At 37.9% G+C, this 18,378-nt stretch overlaps 1 protein-coding gene across 1 annotated transcript in view; it reads left to right on the plus strand.

Annotated features, from left to right (window-relative positions):
• The window catches only part of KIF16B (kinesin family member 16B), a 141,164-nt gene that overhangs the window by 16,872 nt on the left and 105,914 nt on the right, over nt 1-18,378 (plus strand). Inside the window, exons 3-10 of the mRNA XM_059469025.1 lie at nt 560-673; nt 5,100-5,216; nt 10,505-10,602; nt 11,099-11,208; nt 11,827-11,969; nt 12,566-12,734; nt 12,882-13,013; nt 16,980-17,155. Coding sequence (XP_059325008.1) covers nt 560-673; nt 5,100-5,216; nt 10,505-10,602; nt 11,099-11,208; nt 11,827-11,969; nt 12,566-12,734; nt 12,882-13,013; nt 16,980-17,155 — 1,059 coding nt within the window. The remainder of the gene's footprint in view (nt 1-559; nt 674-5,099; nt 5,217-10,504; nt 10,603-11,098; nt 11,209-11,826; nt 11,970-12,565; nt 12,735-12,881; nt 13,014-16,979; nt 17,156-18,378) is intronic.

The raw sequence follows: 18,378 nt of genomic DNA on the forward strand, positions 1-18,378 counted from the left end.
CAGCAAATTGGTTTTTGCAGGATATTTTCTCATGACTAATATATGAAAAGGAGTTTCAGAGTGTAGTTTCTTCAGAATGATTTGGAGCATGGTGAGTATTTATGAAGTGTCAGCTCTCATGTTTTGAGCATGATGATTGCCTTAAACAGCAGGTATGTCTCACCTTTTTAATTATGACTCCATGGTGAGGTGCTGTTCATGGTGCAAACATCTCTCTGGCTCCTTTAAATTATGTGTAGGATAATCCCTGATTATAATAACAGCATATATGAACCCATTTAACCTAGCCTAAGTATTGTGAGAGAAATGTGCAGTGGGGTTAGAAGCAGTAAGCTAAAATTCAAATAATTGCTGCTGTGCTGCTTTATGAGATGGCTTTCTTATTGAAGGGCATGCCTCCTCCTGATTTTGTGCTGTTGGAATCATAATCTCACCTGTCATGCATTTCTAAATGTATGTAGCATTATGTTAGATTTGCATTCTGATTATTTATTGTCAAATGTTTTTAATTACTTCATCAGGATGTGTTGTACCAGCTCTGTTTTCTTTTTTTTAATAGATACCAGAGGGTGCTACTGGAGACACAGGACGAGAAAGAACGAAAACATTTACCTATGATTTTTCCTATTTCTCAGCAGACAGTAAAAGTCCCAACTTTGTTTGTCAAGAAATGGTAGGATTTCTGATGTTAATAATTGATCTTTTTCCTTTCCCTTTTTTTTTGTCTTGGAAGCATTCCATGAAACTTCTTTCCATTGAAAGTGCATCTTCTGTAATTCAGAAATTTTCTAGATATCTGAGAGTCGGAATTTTGCTTTGTTCTTTTTTTTTTTAAACTTATCTAACAGTGTAAGTGGTATGCTTTCTAAAACAGCCGGCTGAATGCCTTCTTTCAAGTTCTTTTTTCTGATTGGTGTTGTATAAGGTCAAGTTAGAAAACATCTCTAAGCACTGAAATTGGTTTTGAAAAGCTTTTTAGAAAAAAATCCCTCTTGAGAAACAAGCTTTATTCACTTAGAAACAATCTTACCTGGTTGAAGTGTGAATTTTTTTTTTCCTTGGTCCCAAAGCCTTGGTACACATTGAAGAAGATTCTTTTTTTCCTCCTCCCTTGAGTATTCACCTTAGGAAAGGACAAAACAGTTTTTCTTTCTGCACAGTCAGAACAGAAGATGAAACTTGGAGCTATAAGCATTATTCAGATAAACAGACCCTTTGTGACATTGCATTTCATGGGAATGTTGAACTTTTTGGTTCTTTCCCATTCCCTAATACATTTATTAAGTGAATCTCAAGTAAGTTGTGATTGCTGACTTCTCTTTTGATGCTGTAAGCTTTAACTGAGAGTAGTTCTTTCCCCTTAAAATAATGCAAGAGTTGAGTGAATATCCTGTGAGCCAGCTGGGTCCATACCTTCTTGGTATGTATCCCATCTGCTCAGGAGCCCTTGAAATCAGGGATGCTGTAATGGCTTATCCTAAAAAGCCTCACAATTAAAACTATTCAGAAGAAACAGTAAGTTGAAGCCATTTAAAAATATTTATGAAAATGACAAGTTTTTGCCATTTTATATATATGTATATACAATTACTATAATTGATGGGGAATTTAGACTTGGAATTTTTCATTTAACCATCAGGGTAAGTGATAAATCCTCTTATATTCTGAATTCTTCTTTTATTTCAGTGATATGTTAAGGTTTGATAATGTATATTCTTAAACTTTCTGGATTGTTGTTTCTTGATGATCTTTTAAGTAACATTTTTTTGCTGTTTTTTGAAATACCAGGAAACACACATTTATCTGGCCATCAATGTAGAAATACCCTAATTACTGTGGCAAATTGAAGTAGTAATGTATTTGAGAGGAATGATTTTGAACCTGAGATTCTAGTGAATGGTTTTAGGCAGGTGTTTCAGGCCATATGGCTTTGCTAGAATTTTAGCAAATGCTTTAAATTGAGCACGCAGAGTCAGGTAATTATTTATTTTAACTAATTTTGATACTGTATTTTTCTGTTCTGATTCTACATGAAGCTTCTTGTGACTTGCACCAGTTGTGACTTAAATTTATGGATATTTAATTCTTGGGTCTTCTAGATACCTGCCTTTAGATACTTCTGGAAAGCTGTGTTAGACAAGACCACCTTAGAGGAACCCCAGGAAGAAATTCATGGTGTTAGTAGGCTCTTGCTGTTACAGTGCAGGTTATTTACAGAATCCAAATTTGCTGTGAAACAAATAAGTTAATTCTTGTCAAAACAACGATTTGCAAAGTAAATTTGAATGCACACAAATAGATATCCAAGTTGTAGTCTATATTGATGTCCACTTTCCACATATAAGAGAGAAGTTCCCCTTTTCCAAGTTTTTCCTTCTGGAGCCATTTACCTGTTTCAGAGTGGGTCAGGTAGAGGCAAGATTACTATAACTTGCCCATGTCAGGAGTCTGTACAAACAAAAATAAATTAAAATGCCCACATACTGATGGCTGCAGCAGCCTTGAGCAATAAATTTTAAAGCTGTGAGTTTTATGATTGGTAATGATAGGATAAATCATAAATTTGGCTTCAGTGTGTGTGTTCAGTACTGTGCTGTTAAAGTGTATTCTACAGCCTTGGACACCTCCTGTATCTGGGCTGCCAGGAGTGTGGACTTCTCTTGCTCAGCTACAAAAATATTGTTTCTCAGGTGTTGTTTTAATTACACTGTGTGCAGTGCTTCAAAAACAAAAGGAACCTTTAAACTATAGGAGTGCAAGTCCTAAACATGCACTGCACAATGGACTGTTTTGCCTTTGTTAATGATTTCATATTTAATTGAAGGCTTTGTAGTTAAGCTCTTATCTAGTTCCTGCAGAAATTACAATTTGCTGCACCAATGGCATAGAAGGGCCTCTTTTTTGCAGTCATCTTGCCACAGAATAAAATTGATCTTGATTGTTGGTGATGTGGTTGCCTAGTGCCCTTTGTTCATTATTATTACATTTTTCCATTTGAAAGGCAGAAAAATAAGAAGTGGAAATCTGTCTAATACTGCATACCTTATTAATATGCCTTGTAGATTCAAAATACGCTTTAGTATTCCAAAGTTAGAGTGGGGATGGCAATTTGCCATCAAGCTTCTTAGTTTGTATTCCTGACTGAGAAAAAAAAATAGATTTTGGATATTTACTGCCCTTTTGTGACAAACCAGTGTCTCATCCAAGCAGTCTTTGCTTCTAACCTGTGTTAAGCCTTTGTGTTCAGACAAGGCTGACTGTACCTGTCCTGTGTACCACCTCAAATTACATGCAAGACATGCACACATTTTTGAAAAGGAAAATTCCATCAAAAGAGTAGTGCATAAAGACTTGGACACAGAGAAAAATAGGGGAAAGAATAAAGCAGCTTTGGCTGATCTTTGTTCTTTGAGAGATATAAGTGGTTACAGCACTGTAACTCCTTTGCTGGAGGGAAGGTCAAGTGAAGTATTCCAAAGGCACATTTGAAGATTAGTGATTAAAGAAATTACCCAGCACTCCTTCTAGGGAGAAGCTGTGAGATTGTACTGTGCTTGTGCCATTCACTATTAAAAATGGCTTGTATGCCTTGGAGAATATAAACCACATACAGTGCACACAAGTAGCTAAACTATGTGAAGCATCAATGAGAGTTTTGAAAATCATGTCTAGATGGTGAGACACAGATTAATGTTTTAATGGGGAGAAATGCTGGACCAAGTGTTACTCTTTGCCCAGTGAGGGGTTGTCACATTCACATTTTCTGAAAAATCCCTTTGCCCAGGATTTTTCTCCTGGGAAGCTGAGAAGCCTCAGAGAAAAAGGAAAACAATTCTTATCTCATTTGCTTCTCCTGTGTTGTGCTCACATGTGGAATGTGTTTGGAGATTGTTTACCCACAGGTGATTTGTTTCATTGGTTTTTGCTATGGGTTGTTTTCACTCATTGGCCATTTGGAGCCAAGCTGTGTCAGGACTCTGGAAAGAGTCTCAAGTTTTCATTATTATCTTTTTAGCCTTCTGTAAGTATCCTTTCTGTATTCTTTAGTGTAGTTTAGTACAGTATTCTTTAATACAATATAGTATCATAAAGTAATAAATTAGCCTTCTGAGAACATGAAGTCAGATTAATTCCTTCCTTCCTATGTCTAGGGGCAACCCAAATACAATAAGGGGTGTGGATTGAAATGAGGGGATGTTGATGAAAGGTCAGGAAAATCTGTGAGGTATGTTGAAAGGAGCCAGTATTGCAGAGGAAGGTGGTGAAGGCATCTGGTGAGAGCTGAATTTATTAGCTGAGAACAGAGTCCCATATTATGTGATGTGGAGGAAGGATCATTATTAGTTATTACATGGTGAGGCTAAAAGAGAAAGGATTAAATCATGAAAAAGGGTCACTTACCACATTGAAAACAAATTTCCATGTTTGCCAGCCTAGAAAGCATTGCTATGTGAAAGCCACTTAAGAGGAAAATACAGAGAAGATTATGGGTCATGTTCTTACACTTGATTAAAGCAAAAAACCCAAAACCAACCATCAAAACCCTCTAAAAAGACAAAGGAAGAAACTGACAGAATCATGGAAATATTGACAGAATCATGGAAATATTGACAGAATCATGGAAATATTGACAGAATCATGGAAATATTGACAGAATCATGGAAATATTGACAGAATCATGGAAATGTTTCCTTTTGAGCAGGGAGTGGGTATTTGCAGAATGTGGAGAGTTGGTGAAGATACAAAAGATAATAACATAAAATACAAATAATATAAGATACAAAAAGATAATAACAAGAATGAAAAGTGAATGGAGTAGCTGAGATTGCTGAAAGACATTGGGGCTTTAGAAAGGAAGGTAGCAATTTGACACATCAAGTTTTCTGTGACTGAAACAAATAAAAACCAAACCACTGCAGAGCTGTAAACGAAATTTGGTGAATGAATATGAAACAAGTAGTATTTTATTTGAAATATTAATTTCCTGTCCTGTAGTAAATAGGTATTTTGTGGTATTCAATATTTGCATGCTGGGCTGATGGCAATCTTCTTCCCCAAGCTTCTGAAATGGCTTAAACATTTTTTTATTTTATTTTTAGGTTTTCAAAAATCTTGGTACAGAGGTGCTTAAATCTGCTTTTGAAGGTTATAATGCCTCTGTGTTTGCATATGGACAGACGGGCTCTGGCAAGTCCTACACCATGATGGGAAATGCGGTACGTTGTGTTGTCACTGAACTCTAAAATACCACCTTGGAAGGGCCCTCCAGGATCATTTGGTCGAACTTTTCCTGGCAAAACCTTGTCAAGTCAAGATGGCCCAGCATCCTGTTCAGATGAATCTTAAAACCATTGATGGTTGGGAATCCACCACTCCCCTGGGCACATAATTCTAACTGCTGATTGTTCTCATGGAAAACGATTCCCTTGTATGCAGTCCCATTCTCTGCAGGAGTATTTTGTGTCTATTACCAGAGACTCCTTGTAAACAGGAGTCTCCATCTTCTCTGTAGGCACTTGTTAAATACTGGAACATGGTTATAAGGTCTTCTCTAAGTCTTTTATTCTCAAGGCTGAACAAATCCAACTCTCTGCCTTTCTTCACATGGCAGCTTCCCAGTCCTTTGGTCATCCTTGTGGCCCTTTCCAGCCTGTCCACATATTTTTTTTATGGCAGAGACCAAAACTGAATGCAGTATTCTAGGTGTGACCTGACAAGTGCTGAGTAAAGTGGGACAATGACTTTTTCATCTGTGCCCTGGTTGTTGTGATGCAGTCCAGCATCCTGTTGGCTTTCTTTGCCACACTGTTTGCTCTTGTGCTTGCTGTCCACAGGACCCCAAGTCCCTTTCCACAGGGCTGCTCTCCAGCGAGATAGATCCCAGCCTTGCTGTGCTCCTGGATTATGTTCTTTCATGTGCAAGACCTTATATTTGTTGAACTTCATGATGTTCTTGCTAGCCCACTATATCAGTTTATCCAGGTGTTACTTCAGGGTGGCTGTCCCTTCTAAAGCTTTGACTTCCCCACTCAGTTTGGTGTCTTCATCAGACTTGGCTGTGCTACTCTTGTTGACTTTGTTCAGGTCACTTATGCAGAGTTGAACAGCCTTGGGCCCAGTATTGATTCCTGGAGACCCCACTTGTGACAAGTTTCCAGTTTTACCAGGAGCTGTTTGCCACCACCCTCTGAGTGCAGCCTCTGTAACATGTTAGTTTCTTTAGCAGCAGGCTGTGGGAAACCATGTTGAAAGCCTTGGAGAATTCCAGGTAGACAATGTCCACTTCTTGTGCCACATTGAGTGAGCAGGTGTGTATTTTTGGAATGGATTAAAATTGCAGTTTTTATGGGATTTTTAATACTGCTTCTGTCTGTATGCTACTAACTCTTCCATATATCACACCTTTTAAACTTCTAAGTAATTTTTGTTCAGTAACAAAGCCAAAAATTTCTAATGTTACTGCTGATTTTTATGCCCAACTTGAGACAAAAAAAAGTAGATACTGATGTTGAGAAAAGTAATGATCAGCTTTTTCTGAAGGTATGTGCTTTTTAAACTTCTTTTGAAGATTCAGAAGAATAAAATAGGTCCTTAGAGAAGGCTGTCAGGCAAGAAGCAGAAATTGGGCATGACAGTAGTTCATCAAACCCTTATGAGATTACACAGGAAATGAAATTTTAGGGATTTTGTCCTATTGAGCACTGCAGGAAGAGTATTGTGTGATAGGAGGTATTTGGCACTTTGTGAATGAAGGATGAGAGTGGGTTCTTGCAGTTGCTTCTGTAACTGTCCAAGGACAGAGAGACCCCACTAAACTTTTGGGGGTGGAGCAGTTTAGAAAGACTGACTGATGGAGCCTGTTTGCCAGGCAGCCTCTGAAAGTTCCATTCTTTAATCCTTGGGAAAAGAAATGTATTGTGTTTTCTGCCAGTAGAAGTGAAAAGGAGAATTTAACACTTATCCTTCTTTGGATAGATCACTCTTCTGAAATGTAGTAAGATTGGGCTCTTTGCACCTCCTCTGGCTTAGGAGAGTAAATTAGCTATAAATCTTTTTCTTTCAGTTGTCACAAAATAAGTAGCTTTATATTTACCTCAATATCATAAGCAGAATTGACTTTTGTAGTCAGAAAAGATCTCACAACCTAGGTGTGGACTTCTATTTCAGAAATTTATAAAAGTGACATTATTATGAGACTGCCTCACTATATATAATGACTGTAATTATCAAAACAGTTTGCAAATGAATAGATGCTGGAGTTTGTTTGACACTATTCAGCAATAAAGGTCTAATCTTCTTGGCATGATACATAAATACTTTAATCTGGCTTTGTATAGAGTGCATTTAAAGTATACTCAGCTGGCAAGTTAAATGCTTCAAAATTGATGGCCCTGTCAGAGAGACTACAGTGCTATAAGAAAACTTGAATTGGAAATAAGTATTCTTTCTTCCCTACTTCAATTTAAAAAGCCTGGGTTCTGTTCTCATTTTGTTTTCAGTATTTGCTGTTCTTGGCTCTGGAAGGCTTCTGCAATTCTATATGCAGCAAACATTTCAAGAAATATGTGGGGCAGTTAGAATGTTGAGCAGAGATACTGAAATGAGCAGAGATATATAAAATATCAGGGAATTCAAACTTGGATATGCAGAGAAGGCCAAGACTATGGGGGATTAAAAGTCTTCTAAGACCTGAAAGGCTGCTACAGAAAGGAAGAGGATAATTTGCTCCTTATGGTCAAGGTAGATGGGCAAAACTCAGTACATTTAAATTGCAATAAGGATTTTTCTGGTTAAATAGCACAGAAGAAGAACAGGCTTTTAATGAGAAAATTCAGCTTTTGAGTGAACTACCTATTTTGGTTCTTCTGATTTTCATGTCTGGAAACTCTGTAGGCCAGGAAAAAAATAGTCAAAGCTGTAGTTGATACTCCCCTTTATCTCTAGGGGGTGAAAAGGTGAAAGTGTTTAAATATAGTTTCCAATGAAGAGTGTACATTCTTTAAGATGTACATTTTACTAGCATAACACTCTGGGCACTGTGTGTGCTTCATTTCTCAACGTTCTATTGCTAAGGTTGAAATTACTCATTTAGAGCTCATACTTCCTATTTTAAGCCTCTTTTTGTGGTTGCTGGATTATGTCAGACACTAATGATTTGCCTAAAACTTTGTGATAGATCTTCCATGCTCTTTTCCCCTAAGCTTTAATTAAAACTATTCAGGTGTTTCCAAGCATGAGATGAAAGAAAAGTATTTTCCCTCTTCTGTTGTGTAAAAAAATTAAAATAAAGTGTGTCTGGGAATTTCCAACTCTGACCCATGAAATTTTACCTGGAAATAGAGATTGATAATTGACAGATATTGGGAAAGGCTGCTCCTCTGTTGCCAGAGGCAAGTGTCTCAAAAAAAAGCCTGATTAATCTGCAAGTTTTTCCCTTAATGTGGGATTCATTTTGGTTTTCAGGTGCAGTCATGTTAAGAACTAGGATAGGAGCAGAGAACAAATTAATATTTCAAAGAACGAAGCTTGGTTTGAGAAGGATAGACTCTGATTAAGAGGAGGAAGTTGGGAAATGGCAAAATGGAAGGATAAAGTGTAATTAAGAAACTGGAAGTGACTGAATGATGAATTGGGAATTTTATCTGAGCAAAGGAATGAGGAAGAAGAGCTCAGAGGTGGTACCTGGAACAAGATTGCTGTGACAGAGAATGCAGAGAGAAACTGAAGAATGAGGTCAGACCAGTATGGGAGCAAACTTGAGTGAGCTTGGGCAGAAAGGGTTGAATTTTTGTAGGAGTCCAAGTGGAAAAGAAATCTTCCACTTGGAAGATTTCTGGCTCTGGCAGAGTTTGGGGCAGGGGGAGTCCATTGGCTTTGTGTTTTCCTGTTGCCAGTTATCTGCAGAATCCCGCCAGGGAGTGCTTAGTCTGTGTTCACATTGAATGTGCGGTCTGGCTTCTCCTAATTGGCATCCTGCTTAATTACAAGGCCCCTGACTGTAGACACAAGAGTATTTCTTCTTGCACTGGTAAATAGTTAGTCCATCACATTGAATCTCTTACATGCTTTTAGACTGGAGGGAAATTATAGCTGACAGACTGTTTTGTGAGCTGCTCCTGAGCCTGGACCTCTTACCCCAAAGCTCATTTGTATGTTTATATCCTGTCCTGTTATTCCAGGGAGCCATGGCTCTGAGGGAGGTTAACTGCCATCTCCCTGAAGTGTGGGGAGATGTCCTCAGCAGGACTTGGTCACCTCCCTAATCCTACTTGGTGGGAATGGGGCAGCTGGGAGTGAGCACCCCTGTGTCAGATGAGACCGGACCTGTGCTACCATGATATTTTATGAAAAATCCTTTTTGCTCAGGATTTTCTCTTGGGAAGCTGAATAGCTTCAAAGAGGAATGAAAACAATAATTACCTGATTGCTGCTCCTGTGTTTGCTGCTTTGGAATTGGACATTGTTTACCAAGAGGTGAATATTTGATTGGTTCCATGTGAATTGTTTTTAATGAATGACCAAACAAAGCCAGCTGTGAGTGACTCTCTGAGGAGTCATGGGTTTTTATTATTTATTCTTTTCTAGCCTTCTGATGAATCCTTTCTCTTTCTTTAGTTTAGTTTCACTATAGCATTCTTTTAATATAATATAAAATAATAGATCAGCCTTCTGAGAACATGGAGTCAAATTCTCATCTCTCACCTTGTTCTGGGGACCTCACAAACACCACAGACCTGTGTGGCATTCTCCTGCTCCTCTGCTGTAGGGAAAGCCCTCACTACAGCTCACTGCTTGGCTGGAGAGAACTCTTCCAGGACCAGCAAGGAAAGCTGCATGCTAAGTTTCTGGGTATCTCAGTGGAATAGATCCTTTTCAGTTTGCTTTATGAAACCAACCAAGCATTTCATGCATAGAAGCTCTTTGTCTGCAGAGACAAACTTTCAGTGGTTAATATCAAATGAAATTTGGCTGGATTGTGGGATATGGTGAATCAAGATTTAATTTTGTTGTCATGTACTAATTTATTCAGAGGATCTGTTGCACTGTTCAACACAGGAAAGACTGTGACCTGGGAATTGGGGGTTTGAATGAAAATGTCCCATGGCTGTTTGTCTGTGGCTCTTGTCCTGTTCTCTGCAGTTGTTGCCAAGTGCACAGTGAAATGGGATAGAAGCAGTGAAAGATACTGGTGAGATAAGGCAGTTCATGACTTACTCTGGGAAGCCAGTCTCTGCCTTAAGCAGGTGGGATTATTCAAACTGAGAGGGATAAAATATATTCCAGTAGCAAAGAAATTAAGCTAGTTTTACATTCCACACACAAAAGAGTTAAAGTGGCAAGGGGACTGCAGTTAAATAAAAGGCAAGAGAATGTTTGCTGAAAAGTTTTGATTTTCCCCCTTTCTGGAGTCTTAAACTCTCCACTAGTCATCTAGGGTTTTGTTTTTCAAAGTATATTGTGCATGCATATATAGGCTTGGAATTAAGAGTTGTTGTTTTTGCAGGGTGATGCAGGTTTGATACCTCGAATTTGTGAAGGATTATTCAGCAAAATAAGTGAAAAAACCAAGCGGAACGAGGCATCCTTTCGAACAGAAGTCAGGTAGGTCATGGCATGTTAAGGGTTTGCAGGTTATCAAACTTGTTTCAGTTACAAACACTCTGTTTCACTTTATCCCTGGGAAGAGTGCATATTTTTCAAAAATAATTTTTTATGCTTGGCCTCAGTCCTATAATTGATTTTTGTTGGCACTTGCAGTCGAATTGTGCAGTACTTGTACCTTCAAGCCAAGAGCTGAGCATATTGTGTCGTTTATATGACAGTGCAAATGCCTTTGCTACTGGACAGCATCTTCCTTTTTTTTAACCTTTATTTCAGACTGACATTAGGAGATCTTGATCTTGCTCATGTCTGCTTTCTTTCCACTTCCTTCTTGCCTTTTGGGCTTTTCCTTTACGATACAATACCTTGTAGTCATTATTATCTTAAGACAGCTTTGGGTCTATGTTCTTCATACTTTCATACTTGTGTTAGTCTGGCTTTCCTTTTATAAAAGGCTCTTGAATCAGTCACTGGCTTTCTATTCTTTTTCTTTCAGTTATTTGGAGATTTATAATGAACGTGTGAGAGATCTTCTCCGACGGAAGTCATCAAAAACGAATAATTTACGAATCAGAGAGCATCCAAAAGAAGGGCCATATGTTGAGGGTAAAAACACTTCAGTTGTTTTACACTGCATATTTTATTACCTTTATATGTTCTAAAATGTAGTGTCTAATTGTATACAGCATTTTATCTTTTCAAATATAAATTATGATGGGTGCAATGTCTTACTTTGGTAAAAAGCATGGAAGGAATAGCTTCTAATTTTGCATCTGTACTTGCTTTCCCAATCCAAAAATTATTAGAGTTTTTTTATCTGTACGTTTATAACACATTTGAAAGCAATGTTAAGAGACTCAGTTGGTTTTAATAGTTTGCTGACAGTAATTTATAAATATCAGATGTTTAGATGAAATGAAAACCTATTAGGATCTAATTGTCCTAATGTGTTCTCTACCAGGGAAGGTTCATGTCTCTTGTGGGATTATGCTCATGTTATTCCACATAATAATAATAATAATAATAATAATGTGTATTTTTTTACTGTAAATATGTAAGTTGTCCACTGTTCATATGAAGTCTCATTCCTTTCCTTAGGTGATGAACCAGTATAACAGTAAACAATTGCAGCAATAGTTTGCAATAGTGAGGGTAATTTGAATCTTTTTATAAAGAAAATTAAGGGCATATATGAGCATACTGTAACACTCTGCTTTTCTTCAGACTTGTCTAAACATTTAGTCCAAAATTATACTGATGTTGAGGAACTGATGGATGCAGGAAATATAAATAGGACGACGGCTGCCACTGGAATGAATGATGTTAGTAGCAGGTCACATGCCATTTTCACAATCAACTTCACTCAGGTAACAAAACTAAACTCCTTCTAGAGTTTTTTTTAAACCCAAGGTGCAGTTATGTTTCACTAGTTTTCTTTAGAGCACAGTGATCTGTTTGATTATATGTAGCAAACTCCTTTTCTAATGACTTCTAATGCTCTTTGTTGTTGTTTTTGGGGGCTTTTTAGAAAGCCTATGGATGACCTGCTAGATGAAGAGAACTTGGAGGTGGGGGAGAAATTGAGTGTAAATTTGTCTGTGCATGCTCTAACTTCATGAAAGCAATATATAAATATAATACAAATATTGTAAGGCTAATGAAATGAATGCAGCACATGGTCATTGCATCATGTAAGTTACAAATCACAGTGTCATAGCTTGTCTGTAAATGGCTAAAAAGTTGCAAATGTTAGAATTTAAAGAAATAATATGGGAGTTTTGCGACCATTCATTATCAAATGTCTTTCACTGGCATCTGTAATACACCTGTCTTCTCAAGATCTCCTATTATAAATGAGTTAAATTCAGTCATGTCATGAAAAGGCCACTAAATTTGATTCAGTGAAAATGCAGTATTTATTAGCTTAACATACTTTTCTTTGCTTTATTTTATCTTTTTTTAGGCTAAATTTGATTCTGAAATGCCTTGTGAAACTGTTAGCAAGATTCATTTGGTAGATCTTGCTGGAAGTGAGAGAGCAGATGCCACTGGTGCCACAGGGGTTAGATTAAAGGAAGGAGGGAATATTAACAAATCTCTAGTTACTCTGGGAAATGTAATTTCTGCCTTAGGTGAGTGTCTGGTTTTGTGCTTGTCTGTCTTGAGGTGTTTTTAGTCATTAAATACCTTTGTTTACTTACACAAATAATGGCCTATCACATTTTTAAAAATGAATGAAAAGATCTAATTTTAATTTTTTTTCTATCTTCTCATCACAGCTGATTTATCTCAGGATGCAACAAATCCTCTTTCAAAGAAGAAACAAGTATTTGTGCCTTATAGGGATTCAGTGTTGACTTGGCTGTTAAAAGATAGCCTAGGAGGAAACTCCAAAACTATAATGATTGCCAGTAAGTGTTTTTAATTTACTCTTTTTGAATTCTGAATAGTTCATGCTTAATAGGAGTGGATTTAAATACTTAGATTCTAGATGTTTTGTTAAGGCACAACATGGTTTACACATTTTAGTGATTTCTTTCTTTCTGAGCTTTCTAAAAACATTCTGGGTTTTACTTACACTCTGCACACATAACTAAAGCTTTGTGCATCTGGTCTGCACTGGTGTGTGAATCAGTTGCTGTTACAAGCTGAATTTTTTTTTTGTTGCATTAGTAGCAACCTGGTCTGTTTTGACATCCTATGGGAAAGATGGTCACTTTTACCTAACCTTCTAAAAGCACACAACATTTTAACTTCTTGTCTAAATTTAAATGTGATGAGTTGTCTTGAAAACTCTCATGATTTCCTTTTTACCCATAGGAAGGTCTGCAAGGATCACTTAGTTTAAAACCCTGCCTATGCCATGTGTATTGCAGGTTTGTCAACAAATTGGAATAGGAATTCCATTCCCAAAAAAACAAAGTGAAGCCAGGATGATGTTTAAGGGGAGGTGAGGATTTTGGATGTTGGAAATCATGGAATGGTTTGAGTTGGAAGGGACCTTAAAGATTGTTTAGCTCCATCCCTGCTGCCATGGACAGGGTCACCTTTCACTCGAGCGGAGTGCTCAGAGCTGCATCCACCCCGGGTAGGGTCAGAGACACAGACACCAAATCAAGGAACCATATTTACTATAATGTAAAACTGTAAACAATCACAGAAGGATAAGCTAAGCAAAGTACATAATAATTAGCTAAGAATTACAAAAAGATAAACTAAGAAGAGCACCTGATCGTTATTATGACAGAATGCCTATAGTGATTCACAAAGATACATCACCAGGTTACCCTAGTAAAGATGCACTATCCAAGTCTGAGAGACATCAGCTGTGGGGGAAGCTGTCACTGCAAAGGACTGGAGAGCCACACCTGGCAATTGGGAACTCCTGTGGAGAGTCCACCTCAGGCCATGAGGCTCCCCCATGTTGCTATGGCAGTGGCCCAGGTTTTACACTGTTAAACAAACAAGTGGATGTAATTTATAACTTCATTCTCCTGTTGGCTTTCTCCCAAAGCCTGATATGGGCTCAAGGAGGAAGCAAGAGAGTTGTCTTTGGTTGTAATACCTCCCTAATTAGGCCAGATGTAGCCTTACCCATTTTCTACATATGTAAGGGTGAATACATATTTTGCCAATAAATTAGCATATATATAACAATACTCTGCTAATGACCAAATATATGTATGACATTTGGTTGGAAGGTTCATCTCTGTCAGCTTTGGTTCAGGGCCTGTTGTTCAGGCCTTAATATTTCAGTACTTCCCTGTTTCTGTGTCTCACCACCTTCTGGATTCTCAGGGTCTCTCGCTGGTCACAGTGACCCTGAGGTGTGTTAGAAAGTCTCTTTTCCCAGCCTGGTGCTTCAAGAAGGAGTCAGAGCTCTTCAATTCTTGGTCTCAATGTTGTTTATTGTTCCTTATCTATAAAATTCTTTCTCCTGTACAGCTGAGATTTGCTCAGCAAGACAGTCAGAGGTACTCTGCCTGCCCCCAGGGTGGTGTTATCTTCTTATACTAAAAACTATGTGTATACTATTTACAATTACTTTCCAATACCTATCACCTATGTTAGACAGTGAGCTTCTACCTTAAACCAATCCAAAAGTGCCACCATCACAGCAGAAGGTCGACACCAAGAAGAGGAAGGAGAAAGGCTTCTTTTGCCCAGATTCCTCCATCTTGCCCCCTGAACCCAATTCTGAAAACCCCAAAAATCTATTTTTTCACCCTGTAATAAATTCACTATCATTCTACTTAAACTGTCATGGCTTTCAGATCTTCATCTAAGGTTGGTGGTTTGCTCCATGGGTCATAATCAAACCCACAGGGGTGTGTGGGTTTGATCCTGGCAGGGATCTTGGCAGTCCAGGACAACCAGAGGGTTGTCCTGAGTTCTGACACCAGATAAAGAGTTTTGTCCTAATATCTGATCTAAATCACTCTATTTTTAGCTTAAAACCATTCACTAGCCCAGGATGTGGCAGGCTCTCTGGTTCATGTTCACCCACCAGAAAGAACCCCATAGTTCTTCTCTGCAGGGCTGCTTGCAGTGAGTCCTTATCCATAGTCTGTGCTCTTACGTGGGGTTGCCATGACCCAGATGCAGCACCTTGGACTTATTGACCCTCAGTAGGTCCCTGTGGGCCCTCTTGTCAACCTTGCCCAGGTACTGCTGCATGTGAGGAGAGGAGCAGCTCTGAAATTTCTCTCACTCTTTCCTGCTCAAGTGAAATGTGCTCTTAACTGGTGCACTCCCTTTTTGGGAATGTGGGATAGCAGAATTGAAGGAATAAAATGTATCAGATCAGGTTCTGGTTCTTCAGAACAAGTCAGATTCTCTGGATAGCAGTTCCTTTGTTGTAGGATTTTGGGGATGCTTTTGGAATCCATGGCATTGGTTTTCCTCAGGAGAATCATAGTAGTGCCAGTAGATCATTGTGGACAAGACTCTGCTTTGGATTTCTGGCTCTTTAAGTAAAGCTGTGCTGGCAACTTTCTTCTTGAAGAAGTGGAAGTTCTTTCTTCTTGCAGTTCCATGTTTTTGGGTTTTTTTTGACAGAGGGCTTGGGAAGAGAAGTTTTAGAAACACAGTGAGCTTTTAGTGCCTGTACTAATGATTACAGTACTCAGCTTCTTTCTCAGCTACTTCCTCATCTATTAGTGATGCTTCTGCTAGGCAGAGCCCTGGTGGTTCATCTTTTCTTCAGCAGTAACTCTGCTGGTAATGTGGTAGAATTCCCTAACAGCCCAGCAAGATGCCCACATACATTTGTCCTGCCTTTTCTATAAGTAAGCACAAAAAATTGCAGGAAGATCACTTTAAACTGTAGGAAAGGCTGTAGAAAAATGTGTCTGATTATGATTTGTTATATTTCTGTAACATATTGTGACATCCTTCCAGAAGAATTACTGAGTAGTGGAGAGGAAACAGTAGATAAAACAGGGAAGGGAGAGTGTGAGGAGGGGAATTATAGGTTGTTTCAAAGTGTATCTCCTGTAGCTCAGAGAGTCTCTACCACAAAAAAAAAAAAAAAAGGTTTTGAGAGAATGAGAAAGGACAGATTATTTTAGTTGCTTAATTAGTTTTTCAGGTGTTCTTATTGTCTGATTCTTTGGATCTCTTGTTCAGTTTGATCATTAAGATTTCTGGATGGTTTTTTCTTCTGTGTTTCCACACATCTATTTGGATGCCTTAAATATCTTTTTAATTTGGAACATCATATATATTGTTAAGAAAATTAAGGGAAGGATAGCATTAGCACTTGCATTTCAATTGCATTGTTTTTCCTGGTTAGGTTGCTTGAAAAATAATACTGGTTTTTCTTGATGCATCAGATAGTTGACAGTTCTGTGTGCTGCCAGATGCCTGCAGCTCAGGAGAACAGCTAGGTTTGTAAATTATAGAAGCTCTTCTCTTGTTTTGGTTCTCCTGTCTGATTATTTTTTGTTTTAATGCTGTTTAATTTCCCTACTGTGCTTTACCTGGAATGTCTTGTCTTTTCAGTGGTTACACTGATACTTAAAAAATATTTACTATTTTGTAAAAAATTGCAAGAAAACCTGTGAAGTATTCATATAGGACACTTATGTTTACCAGGGAAATGTAAATGTTAAATAGATTGACAGCAAGATTTCTTTGCAACACTTTGTTGTTAGACCTGATTATCCTAAGACACTTATCTCATACAGTGTTTACTTATGCAAAGTTATAGTGACATGAAATTGGTGAAGAGTTGGAACAAATTGTATCCATAGTGGTAAATGATAAATTTAATGTGGATGAAGAGACAGAAATATATCTGACTTTCAAAATCTAAACTAACTTCAGTAAATGCAACATATGGTGCTAGATAAACTGCTTTGATTTCACATCCTTAGCTATTTCACCTGCTGATGTCAATTATGGAGAAACTTTGAGTACACTTCGCTATGCAAATAGAGCCAAAAACATCATCAACAAGCCCACAATTAATGAGGATCCCAACGTCAAACTGATCCGTGAGCTGAGAGCTGAAATAGCCCGGCTGAAAGCCCTGCTTGCTCAAGGGAATCAGGTTAGCTTGACTTGCAATTGATGTGCAATTTTCCTTGAGTTATAACATCTATTTCTAGAATGTAATTATCTTTCATTATATTGATTTGAGTAAACAAGCTCGACGAGGCTACGAATGAATATTAGTTTCCTGACGGAATCATTTTCCGTATGGCCGGCAGATTGCAACTTTTAACTTAAGGGGGGAAAAAATTGTCTTCCCAAAGCTTTTTGGTTTCTCATAATATAATCTGAGCTGGATTGTAGTGTGCTGTGGAACAGGCAGTATAAAGAGACTGAGCAGGAACCCGTCTTCTAGGTCTGCCTTGAATGTCCTGATGTACTTTGTGTAGTATCTTAAAAGAAGGTTTAAAGGATTCAAGATGCATAAATATAAAAATGTAGAGAATCAATGGATTTAAACAATACATTTTATTTGTGTTTGGCTGTGCAGTACATTAGAAGGCACATAACATTCTAAACATGTAAAAACTATTTTCAGAAAGAAAACAAAAATGCTGTGCTTCACTTTTACATGATTCTCTTTCTTGCTTGGTCAGTATGATCTGCTGGGAACAGTTGCTGCACAGGTTTAATTAAGTTTAGTTTCTCCTGTGTTCTCAGGGTGGTGAAACCAAAGTAACAATAAAGAACATCCAGTTGGTTCAGGCCAATTGTCTCTTCTGCATAATGTCCTTCAGACCTGCTAAGTTTCATACTTGAGTGAATATAGTTTGGGAGTATCTGAAATACTACTTCAGATTTGTTTCTAGAACTATGTAATTCTGTTTTAGATGGTCTGTGCAATGTGAAATGTCAGTCCAGCATGGACCATTGTTAGTAGAAGAGTAGGACTTCAGCTGGATTTCATGCTATAAAAAATTTGCTGAAAAAGGGGATGGAAGCAGAAATGGCTATTGTAGATGATTGGAGCAGAGAGCTCTGCTTTGTTACAAAGAGTTAAAAAACTCTTTATGGGATTGAATTACTTGTGGTTTTTTTCATCTTCTTTAGGAGGGGAAAATGAATTCTTTTCAAAATATGATTTGATTTAGAGTTAGCAAAGTAGATGTAACTTGGACCCCCTTGAAGTTTGAATGCTTTAACCTAGTTTCAAGCTGTAAAATAGTGGTTATTGCAAAATAAATCTTGTTCAGTGCTAGGATGTGGTAGATGGCTGTGTGGGAGACAGTAGAGAACTTAAGTTTATTGAATTTGTGATGGTTGGTAAAACAGCAGGTGGTG

The sequence above is a fragment of the Ammospiza nelsoni genome, chromosome 3 (assembly GCF_027579445.1).
Source record: "Ammospiza nelsoni isolate bAmmNel1 chromosome 3, bAmmNel1.pri, whole genome shotgun sequence".
Classification (NCBI taxonomy): Eukaryota; Metazoa; Chordata; class Aves; order Passeriformes; family Passerellidae; genus Ammospiza; species Ammospiza nelsoni.